This window comes from Crocodylus siamensis, chromosome 2, assembly GCF_052110815.1.
Source record: "Crocodylus siamensis isolate JL-2025a chromosome 2, ASM5211081v1, whole genome shotgun sequence".
NCBI lineage: Eukaryota > Metazoa > Chordata > Crocodylia > Crocodylidae > Crocodylus > Crocodylus siamensis.
Window position 1 is genome coordinate 57,381,791 of NC_143396.1, and position 11,838 is coordinate 57,393,628.

At 40.6% G+C, this 11,838-nt stretch overlaps 1 protein-coding gene across 6 annotated transcripts in view; it reads right to left on the reverse strand.

Moving 5' to 3' along the window:
• Window positions 1-1,634: 1,634 nt before the first annotated feature.
• The window catches only part of CLOCK (clock circadian regulator), a 105,326-nt gene continuing 95,122 nt past the window's right edge, over window positions 1,635-11,838 (reverse strand). For all 6 annotated transcript variants that reach the window (XM_090035949.1, XM_090035948.1, XM_090035952.1 and 3 more), the window contains 2 exons: window positions 11,498-11,759; window positions 1,635-6,582 (listed from right to left, as the gene is read on the reverse strand). In XM_090035949.1, coding sequence (XP_089892075.1) covers window positions 6,382-6,582; window positions 11,498-11,759 — 463 coding nt within the window. In that variant the 3' untranslated portion in view covers window positions 1,635-6,381. The remainder of the gene's footprint in view (window positions 6,583-11,497; window positions 11,760-11,838) is intronic.

Consider the following 11,838-nt stretch of genomic DNA (forward strand, 5'->3'; position numbering starts at 1 on the left):
TATGTCAGTGTTTCTCAACCAGGGTACAGCCAGATCCTTTGAAGGGCACCATGTGGTGTGAGGAGATAAACAAGACATGAGGAGTTAAACAGATAAGCTAAGTAGGTACATGCAGGCTCAGGTTTGTCCCTGCCTTGAATAATTCCCCACCTCCACTGCCCAGCTCCTCTGCAGGGAACTAAAGCACTGTACTGTATACATTTTTTTGAAATTGGATGCCATTCAAGTCACAAGTTATGGAGGTTGCTTGGAGTCCAAAAAAGATTGAGAACCACTGAGACAGCTAGATCCAGGAGGGCAGAATTTGTCGTTTTTCTCGGAGCCTGACCCCATAGCACCACTATTTGAAACATCAGGTTTCTTTAATCAAAATGTAGACAGTTCAGATGCCCCCAGCATACAGGCTGAAAACATTAGAATATGCAAGAAACACTGAAGTGCGTCTATCTTTCATGACAGGCCACTGTTTCACAAGGAAGTACAGAGCAGCAAGAAACATACAATGCACACATTTGATTTAGGGCCACTGTTACCTACCTGGATGAGTAAGAAAAGATTACAAAAGGAAGGGCCTTTGTACATCCGTAGAAATAAGACTTCAGCACTACAACCCTCTAAACAAAAATGACACCAAACAAAATTAGAAGTTTTGAGAACCTCAGAAGCTACAAGAGGCAGGATTTCAAATGAGTTACATTTATTCAGTTAAAAAAATGACAGTTAGTAATGGTCACATGAACACCAGGGAACTGTTTCTACATTTCCTGACGTCAATATGAGCGGCACTAGTTTTCTACATATACAAATCTAATGCCAGTTAAAAAAATACAAAACCAAAATCCAAGACACTGTGAAATCAACACTGCTTAAAAACTCAAAATTCAATCTAATTGATATATTTTAAAATAAATATTTTACCCCATTTCTTATTTTAAAAAACCCATTTACTGCTTTCAAAGCAGTTACTTCTTTTAATACCATTCCCAAAAGTCTTTCATAAATAGTCATCATATTGATTGCCTATTAGTGCAGCACCTCTCAGTCTTAGCTGGGGTCTCCATATTAGGCCATACAGTATTTTGTTCAAACACAGTGTTTTGTTTTGTGTGTTTTTTTTTCTTTTTTTTACTCCTAGGTACAAAACCCATGCAGATGACAAAGCATGAAGCATAGCAAACAGAGCCTGTAAATTACTTGTTTATTAAAGAAAAAACAAGGAATGTAGTGTTAAAATCAGGTTATTAAAAAAAACTACCCAAAACAGTATTATGGACAACAAAATTTAATTTAAAAATCTCAATGTTTGCCTTATTTACTATGAGCTGTTCAACATTCAACTTCAAATAAACTGCATACAAAAGTCTTTATCCCAACTCATTTCAAATTATCTCCAACTTTTTCCACTGGGTGTCAGTATAAAGCAAATTCAGTACTAAACTAGGCTCTGTCTTTCAATGAAAATAATCATCTTCCCGAACACTCAAGTGAGTGCAGCTTGTTTCAAGCTGGTTTCAAATCGAGAAACTTACAAATCTACCAAGAACATGCTGACATTACCCAGTGTCATAACCTTTGACACACTCATGAATTCTTGTGTTCTCTATAAATACAAACTAGTTCAGAACTGGTGACTGCAACAGTCTAAAAAGGCCACACCTGTAAACCTTCTACACATTTTTTAATGAAAATTATAATCTTAAGGGCTACTTAGAATTATTAAGCAGGCTAATGAGTTTCCTCATGGTTTCTCTCTCATAGACAATTGTGCAATTTGAAAAATATCTCTTCTAAGAAAGCTAGGAATCATGGAGTCTTTCCCCTGGCCACATTAAAACAAAGCCAACCAATTTTAGATGCCACTTGAATCTTACACTTGGGGCCTAAAAGAATCACTACTGAGAAACATTTTCCAGAAATGCCCCTAGTTTGACAATTTTCTACATTCTGATTCCCTTGGGCACCTCTGAACAGCTCCATTGCCCAAAATAATAAACTGCTTTCCACGTGGTTACTTTTAGTAAAGTGCTTATCATTATTCCAAACTATAGAAAAAGAAAACAAAATGTGCAACTTGGGTCTTGAGTCTTTTTAGTCTTTTCCCATGAAAAATTGCTTGCATGGGCCCTGGTGAGAATTCAAGATCCTATTCAACAAGCAGCTGTGCGTGAATGTTGACTTAAAGGGATAACTCACATCCTTAGCATTAGCCACCTTGCTGAATTGGGACTTATCTGTTGAACAATTGTTGGAACATTAACTTGGATGGAGACTGGCAGTAAGCACAGAGCCTGTAAAAGGTGATGCCCTGGGGCCATAGCTCCAGGAGGTACACTTCTTGGTAAAATGGAAGGCATACAGACAGCTCTCACTAGAATCTTTTCATATTTATATACAAATATAATATATATTAAATATAATATAAAAATAGCTATATTTCTCTTCCCTCTGAAATTCTCTGAGACTTCTTTGAATCCTCACAACCCAGGCAAATTTTATTTCACTCCAAAATACTATTAAAAAAACCATGCTGTATTTTCTTGCTTCCTCATACATCACCATGATATTTGCCCATAAACACACAATCTTTTCTTAACCAGCTTCTTCCCTCCTGCCAGAATTATTGTGTGACATTATGCTCTGGAGCCTGTGGTATCATACCTTTTACTGTTACTGGAACTAATGGGAGGTCACAAACCATAGACGTGTGACTATGCATGAGTTAGGCAAAAAGATCTTGGATTAGAAAAGAGAGGCTGAGGGCCCACCCTACCTCTCCCCCTTCTCCAGGTTGTTAGGAGTTTTGCTATTGCCTCTAATAAGCTTTTTCTAGTGCAAATTTTTAGTAGCAAGTGGTGAAGCAAAATAAATTGTTCACAATCATTAGGGCCTGGTTTACATTGAAGGCCCAGCTCACAGCGCATCAACTCCTTTAGTCTTGGAGTTCCCCCCACATATCCTGGACTCCAACTGGCAGATGTGCCCTGTTGGCCCTACTGCTTACTCCTGACTAGAAGGCAAGAATTGCAGCAAATTCAAAAAAAAACAGTTTTGCCTCCCGGCCATCAAGAGCAAGCAATGAAGTGGGAGGCTCACGGGGGGGAGGTAGGGTCTACGGTGGGGGGGCGGGAAAGGGGGGAATCTGCAAGATTAAAGGAGCCACTGCACCATGAGCTGGGCCTGCAATTTAAACCAGGCCTTATCAATCATATTCAAGCTTGGTGAAATACCCATTTCTTTGTCTTTAAAGTTTCCCTGAATTGTGATAAGAACTTGTCAAACTTATGCAATAATTTTCCAGTTAGATTTTTGGCCCTTCCTCTTTCAACTAACAAGGAAAGCATAGGGTTGGTTGGTTTGTTTTTTTGGTTGATCTCTCTCTGAGGTTACAGAAGGCTTCTCAATTAAAGTATGTTTCCTTGTAATACTCTGCCAACAGCCTTGTTATAACCAACCTCTCATACAGATCTCAGGTTGCCTTTTTATCATCTGATGTATATTAATGCACCACAGAATTCTGGGGAGTTGAAGGAGGATTTGAAATGCTACATACTAAACTTTCCCTATGCCTGAAGAAGGGTGGTTGCACCTGAAAGCTTGCAAAGAACAAGTTTTCTAATGAGTTAGTTGGTCTAATGAAAGATAGCACATTTACCCAAAGAACCTTGTCTACCTGTCCTTAGACCAATGTGGATACAACCTACACACTCCACCTGTCCTAATTGTGTTCTGTATCTGCAAGTATTGCAGTTTAACGGCTTGTTTTAGCATTACAATTCAAACTCCCCCAGTTTTCTTCTTAAGTGCCATTTTATTATTGTCAGACTGAAAACCTGTCTAAGATTTCTATTTTCCACTACATAAAATCTTGACAGCTGAGACCTCTAGTCAACAAAGCCTAATTCTGGACACAAGTGGAATGGTCTAGCAGGGTTAAGGAAACAGTCTGAAATAAAAATACAAGTCAGTGAAGACTTACTTTTCTAAAACTTAAAATCCAAAAGTTTCTGACAACAAGGCTGGCTCAGGGAATTACAGAAACCGCTAGCATGAGCTAGAAAGTGACCTTGATATGTTTAATATTGGTATCTGTTCCTTGCTCCTGGGTACAAGCAGCTTTTCGGAGCAGAAACCAATCCAATTCTCTTTGGTTATTCATTCCTTATACTCTTCTCCCTTTTCCACAGTCGTTCTCCAGGAAACAATGTTAAACTTGCTTCGTAATTTTGGGATGCTGTGCTGTGGTGGGGGAACCTGGAGAAAAGAAGAATCTGATAACAGGATACAGTGGAGAAACCAAGACTATCTCGCGAAAGAAGGCTAATAATCGCTAGCCTCATATTACCTTTCAGTGGCATTTGTTCATTCAATAATACAATCAAACTTCCCAATATGAAATATTTCACCACTATTTGGTTACATTCATACAACTCCTCCCTAATACTCAGACATAATTCAGCTTGACTATAAAACCTTTCCCTCTTTAATATTACTTTTCATTATTATGTTTTAAATTGTTATTTTTAAACTACTAGGTCCATCTTTGTATATATTCATTTTGCTCTGCAGCTGTAGTTTTCAAAATCTAGTACCATAAAATCTATTGAGCGCTGATTTAAAAATACTACATCATTTGTTGGAACTTTTTATCATCTTTATAAAGTGAGCTTTGCCTTCTGAAGTCTTTGTTCAGTGGTATCCCTTTTATATCAATAATCTGATAGTATTAACCTGTGCAATCCTAAATACCTATTTTCCTATCAAATTCCAATCAAAGATAATCTCTTTGAAAACACCCAGATTATGTTCTCCCTAAATTAATAATCTCTCTTATGGAGGCACTAGAGAGTGATTCTCTTTACTACTCGAACACTTTCAAGGTAAATCATATATCTGTTCCAGATTAGCATTTGAATGGTGTTTCATTCTTTTAAAAAATGCTCAGGATCTCAACTCGGACGACTTCAAATGCTTGTATAAATTAATACCATAGAGAAACAGCTATGCAGCAGATACAGGTTTTGTTGACAATGTACCAAGACTTCAAAATTGTAAATGGTTACAGATTCAAGACAACATAATCAAGATGTTCAATGTTATCACCTGAATTAAAATCAAGGCACTATGGGTTTTTTGTTGGTTTTTTTTTGTTTTTAAAATGACCCTGAATCAGTTCTGACTAAAGAAAGGTCTAATTTTGAAAGGAGAATAAAAAGATTCCAACATATTTTAGCAAGTTACAATTCTCACCACAGAGAAGGTGATTAAAAAGTGCCTAAAACATTATTAAATGTAAATATATTTTTGTGCAAATTACTTCTATAACTGAAACATTCTTGAAAATTACTTTCATATAGTTTTTTTTAAACCTTTTACATAAATATTTCCAACTATGAACTATATCAAAAGATAGCTTTGGGGAGTAAAATTCCAAACCATCCACAGTAAAGCAGTGCAAATTCCTATTTTTCAATAAAAACAATGTATAATTATGAAATGATGGATGATATTTACGGATCCGAATGTTTTGAACCCTGAAACATGACTGTCAGTTCAAACAGTTTCATCAATAATTTAACCCCAAAAAGTCAACTAACCAGCACACCATACCGCACCGAACAAACCGTGACATCACAGACAAAGCACAAACAAGAGACTTGTGCCCATACTACAGGTGAAACTTATGATGCATCATGTTGTAAACAAGGGGTAGAACAGAGGAAAATATTAGTCTGAGTATGGTGTGAGAATTTAGGGAAACATATTCAAACCTACAAATAACAGATTACTTTTTTCATGCATCATATAAAATATTTTGCTCTCTCTCCTTTTATGCAGACATATACACAATATTTTACAGCATCTGTACAATAGAGAATTTGATTCCACACAACATTTTGAAAATATTTACTGTCCAATAATAATCTGAAAAAAATGTCATGTCTTTTGGACTGTTTGTGTAGCATTATTGTAAGTAAATTCAAACAATTGCTACAGCAACAGCATGTCCATTGTAACACTTGATAAATTTACAGGACTGATAAAAAATACCAACATTTTTAGTGCCCTTTCAGTTCACTTAGGGTTTGTGACTGGATCTGGACAAGTTAAACATGGCAGAATATCCTTTAAAACACCACAGACATTGGGGCAACTAAAACACTGTCAAAGTTGGCCTTGTCCCTGCCATCTTCTTTTACCTAAGGTACCTCAACAGCATCTTGCAATATTACCTTCTGCAAACAGGTTCCAGAAGTTAGAAGCAGAGCTCTCAATACTGTATTTTATAAAGCCTTCAGACTTCTACCTCTACTATCATCAGTGCAACTGTTTATGGAGCAGCCCCTCCCTGCAGTTTGCTTCCAGAAGAAGCAGAGCCTCATGCTACTGTGGCTGAATTTTGGAAGGATCAGTCATGGTGTCAGTTCTATGTCTTGAAAGTTGCTGCTGCTGCTGTTGCTGCGGTGGCTGCTGCTGCGATTGATGCTGTGGGTGGTGAGACTGAGTAAAAGTGCTCTGTTGTAGTGGAAAAGCAGCAGAAAGAATGAGCTGAGCTGATTGGTTTCCGTGAAGTAACCTGGACGTCTAAAACACAGAAACACAGCATTATTTCCTGCTGCTCCAAGAATACAAGGCTAATTACATTTTAAATCTCTCACGTGAGGTGAAACATCAGACTCTCCACATATTCACTTACAACTGAACAAAGTGAAGATGCCTTTGTAATAAAATACCTACCTTCCAAAGCATATGTATATTTTGATTTGAGTACCTGTGGAACAACTGTACTTAATTTCTCTCCATACCAGTGACAATTCATCTGCATTAAAATGAAGCATAGAATGCTAGGGCTCAATATTTAATGTGTCCGTGTAGCTCAGAATGGTGGGTGCCAGGCAGGGGCATGCAGCCAGTAGACTGTGGCTCTGGGCTCCAGACCACGCTGCCATTGCTTCAAAATCCAAATCCCAGTCCTAGAGCAGCTCCCTGCCATGCTGTATACCTTGCCAGAGCTGCTGGGGCTGGTCTCTATGAAAACCCTGGCCCCATACGGTCACAGCTCCCTCCTTCCTGGGGTCTCCACGGAAGCCAGCCACAGTGATGTGGGCAGTGGCTTCTGGGGAATGGAATGGCTGGACCTGCCATTTTGCCCTGCTTTAGAGCAGTGGTTCTCAACCTTTATTTGTACGCCCAGGCTTCAGCTCTGCAGTGTGTGGGGCTGGTGGTGGTGGTGGTGGAAGGCATGGGGGGAGAGCAGCCAGCCCCTTCCAGGCTGGAACTCTGCCAACCTGGAAGGGAAAAGCCAGGGTTTCCCACATTTTCTCCTTTAAAGGACCACCCATTTTTAAAGTTTGTTCATGACCCTCTCATATATTCTCATGACCCACTTTTGGGTTGCGACCCACAGGTTGCGAAATGCTGTCCCAGCGATATACCCAGTTGGATGCTCTTCCTATACAGCATCCACTTCTGCCGTTGTCAGAGATCGGATACTAGGGTAGAAGTACCATTGGTTTTACCCTGTATGGCACATCCTATGTTCTTGGAAATAATGCACATGGGAAGATTTGGGGATTTGGTCCAGACCAAACTGAGAAAGCCAACTTAAGAAATGAAAGGTAGAACACTAACCTGGCAGGACACAATGTGTTTTAGAAAGGAAAATAAATCCTGTGCAGTCTCCCTCAAAGTGCTCTCCTATTATTTTATTTCAAGTAGCAAATAACCCTGGTTATAATTTGCTGCATTCCCAACATAAGGTGGTGCTATATTTATTGAAGAAAAGTGATGAAACATCACATCCACTCATAGGTGAGGACATTTGAAAATCTGGATTCATGACTGCAACTGGGCTGTAAGAGGTAAACTACTTATTAAAATGCTATGGCTGGAGAATTGCAAGGGAGCCCATTCAACAGTGCAGCTCTTTTTGAGGTGGAAGTGGGGAGCACCTGCCAGCCAACCCTGTAGTGCAGGTATGTTGAGCATACGGCTTACAGGCTGAATCTAGCCCGCAAAGCTGCTCCATCTGTCCCACCAGGCTAGGGAATTTGGCAGTGTGGCCATCTGGAAGAGGCGAGAAAGGCTGTGCAATACAGTTCTCTGTTGCACTGCAGCTGCCCGGCCCACTGCTATTTGTGTGCCTCTCCCTAGGCAGTTTGCTGCCACTTCAAGCCAAATTCAGTCCATGAGGAATCTCATGGTCTGGATCCATCCCAGGGCACAAGATAAGTTTAACACCCTAGGTTTAATACCTGGTAGGTGAAAGGTCTAAGTTCAAATACCTATTCTGCTCAATTCAGACCAAGAATGCTCTCTCTTTTTATGTGTGGACGTAGTTACCAGGCCACCAGCTGTTTTCTCTCTCTCTCTGACCAGAAATCCCACCCAGTAGCTGAGAAATCTTTCCTACTGGACACTGAATTGATACTGGTGCATTCCTATGAAGTTTCAGTAAATCAAAATTCTAATAACAAAATTATTCAATTAAAATTTCTGACTAGCTTTACACTGAGCCATAAATATCTTCTCCTGAATTACATGAATGCATACATATTTGCCCTGAGGAGGGTTCCTGCCTCTGTCATTGAAAAGATGAGGACTGTAGTCTGAAGGGATAAATGCTGATAGTAAATGAAGCGTTTTACAAGAACACATAACTTTAACTGTGATGCTAAAAGAATTTGTCAACTTTAATCCAGTGCTTTGTGTACTTGATTTCTTATTTTATCATTCCTGTATCACTGATAAGGGAAGTAGTAGATACACTGGAGGGTAGGGCTAGGATTCAGAGAGACCTTGATAAATTGGAGGATTGGACCAAAAGAAGTCTCTTGAGGTTCAATAAGAACAAGTGCAAAGTCCTGCACTTAAGATGGAACAATCCTATACACCAGTACAGGCTGGGGGCCAACTGCCTAAGCAGCAGCTCTGCAGAAAAGGATGTGGGGGTTACAGTGGATCATAAGCTGAATGAGCCAGCAGTGTGTTCTTGTTGCCAAGAAGGCTAACAGCATACTGGGCTGCATAGGTAGGAGCATTGCCAACAGATCGAGGGAAGTGATTCTTACCCTCTATTCAGTACTGGTGAAGCCATATCTGGAGTACTGTGTCCAGTTTGGCTCCCCCACTATAGAATGGATGTGGACAAATTGGAGAGTTCAGGAGAGGGCAAAAAAAATGGTTAGAGGGTCAGGACACATGACTTATGGGGACAGGCTGAGGGAACTGGGCTTATTTAGTCTGGAGAAAAGAAGACCGAGCGGGGAATTTAATAGCCTTTAAGTACCTGAAGGGGGGTTATGAAGAGGATGGTGCTAGACTGTTCTCAGTGGTGGGAGATGACAGAACAAAGAGCAATAGTTTCAAACTGCAGCAAGGGAAGTTTTTAGATTAGGTATTAGAAAAAAACCCTCACTAGAAGAGTAGTAAAGCACTGGAACAGATTACTGAGAGAGGCTGTGGAGCCTTCATCTCTGGAGGTTTTTAAGACCTAGGTAGACAAAGCCTTGGCTGGGATGAGACAGTTAGGGATGGTCCTGCTTTGAATAGAGGGTTGAGGTCCCTTCAAATCCTAATCTTCTATGATTCTGTAGTATTATGGACAAAAACTATTTAGGGATTTATCTTCCTTTAGAGAACATAAAGTTTGAGGTTCAAACAGGTTCTCTGGTTCAGCAAAGACCAGTTTGCACGTCTTTAACATAACTTTTACTTGAAGGAGGTTCTCCCTTACTGAGATGGTAACTGACATGTCTCCTTTTCTACTCCCTGCTACCTTGTTCTACCCTTTCTATCTGCCATACTTCGCAGCACACTAGTTCTGCTGTTCTCATGGTCTCTCCTTGTATTAATGCATTCTATATCTTCTCCCTCTGCCCTCAGTTCTTTTTGGCTTCTGTAATTTCTGGTACATATTTTGGGGGAAAGAGGGAGAGGTGAAGAAGCTTTATGTTTATTGATTATAAAGTTCTTGTGCGCTCTTGGATTTTATTATCTTTCCCTTTTGAACCAGCCTCTCTTCTCCCTCTCCTCTGAGAAAAGGAGTGATTCCTCTCTCTTTAGTCATAAGACAATGTGCAGTGTGTGCTCCTGCAGCTCAACAAAACCAGAGAGGATAAAGTGTAAGCTGGAGTGCTGCCTCCTAATCTAGCACTTTTGTATTCATGACTCTTTCACCTCCAGCTGCACTACAGGCTCTCATAGGAACCAGAAGGAAAAATCAGGCTGTTTTCAAAATGTCCCACCTCTTTACTTAATGTCATGTAAGCATTTTCACTATAGTATAAGCAGGATCCATGTGACAGGTTGATGTGGAGCACCTGCAGGAGAAACCAAAGGGGCAAATGGGCACCACAGTGAACCAAGACCTGTATAGGGGACACCAGGGCCCGGATAGCATCTCATTGCACTGTCTCACCATGTGGCATTGGAGGAAAGTAGTACAGAGTTTCCAGCCAGAAACTTCAAGTTAGTAGGAGCACCTGCAGAAGCAGCCAGAGGCAGGATCTGCAGAGAGCTCAACTGCTTGGACAAAACTTTCTCTACCTTGTGCTGATTGGCTGGCTGTCCCAACTCTCTCCATCAGAAGTTTTTCAACTCCATACCTGTCCCTCTTACTCACTTCCTTCCCCTGTCCTGTACCTCTCAGCTTCCATTTACCTCACCTCCACCTAAGTAATCCTCCACCTGCCTACTTAAAATATGAAATATAACACTTGCTGCTACCACACTGTTTGCTCTAATGGTAGGTTATACCCTCATCCCAACTTCCTTAGACCAGAGGTCAGCACCTAACACCTGGATCCAGTCTGGGAAAGTTCAGTTCCACCTGCATTCCTCTTATGTCCTGTGCCATGCTACTGATCCCTTTCTCCAGTGTCTCCCCATCTTGCAGTGCCCTCCATGCTGCTCTCTCTCACCCCCTACACCACCAAATTCACCACTCCCCCTTACTGTCACTGGGGATGGGAAATGGCAGAATGTGGGTGGTGGAGGCAGCAGCAGGCAGCTTGGGTACTATGGAGTGGTGACTCAAAACAGCAAGGTGGATTGGCAGTCCATGGCACCAGCTTAGTCACAAGCAGCAGCCTACCACTCAAAAATGTTGCTGACCTCTGATTTAGAGCATACTCTATTAAGAGCAGGGACTAACTACATCTACAATAACATGACCCACTCTTGGTCAGCCCTCAATCACTACTATGATCAGAGCAATTTTCCTGTCCTTACTGACATACTTTTTCTCCTGTTTCCCTCTTAGTGGTATGTAGATTAATAAAAAACTCAGTGTCTTCCAAACTAGTTCTTTTGAACATGAAGATTACAAATGACTTTGAATAAGGTCTTTGAAATAACTTCACTCTGTGCATAAGACTTCTTCTGGGAGAGAAGGCTACCAACTAGAACAATCAATTTCCAGACAATAGGCGTGTAATATACGTTGACATTGAACTTTCAGATATGTGCCTCCTCAAGAATTCCTGAAGTGTTACATTACCTGTAAGAACTGTTGGGGATGCTGGGCCAGCTGAGTCTGAGCTTGTTGCTGAACTGTACTGAGCTGCTGTTGCTGCTCTTGCTGTTGTTGCTGCTGGTGCTGTTGAGTTATTGATAATGTCTGTGCCTGTTGCTGTTGTGCAGCAAAAGTAGGGTAGGCCGTCACCACCTGTCCCATAAACATAGTGCTTGGTACCATTACTGCTCCACATGCTACAGGGGCAGTAACTAATTTTGTTACAAGTTGCTGACCTTGAGAAAACCTGTTAAAGGAAAGACATGACAGGGTGAATTTAGCTTAGTCTGGCAGAAATTCACTGTCAGCTAACCTGGGTGAATTTC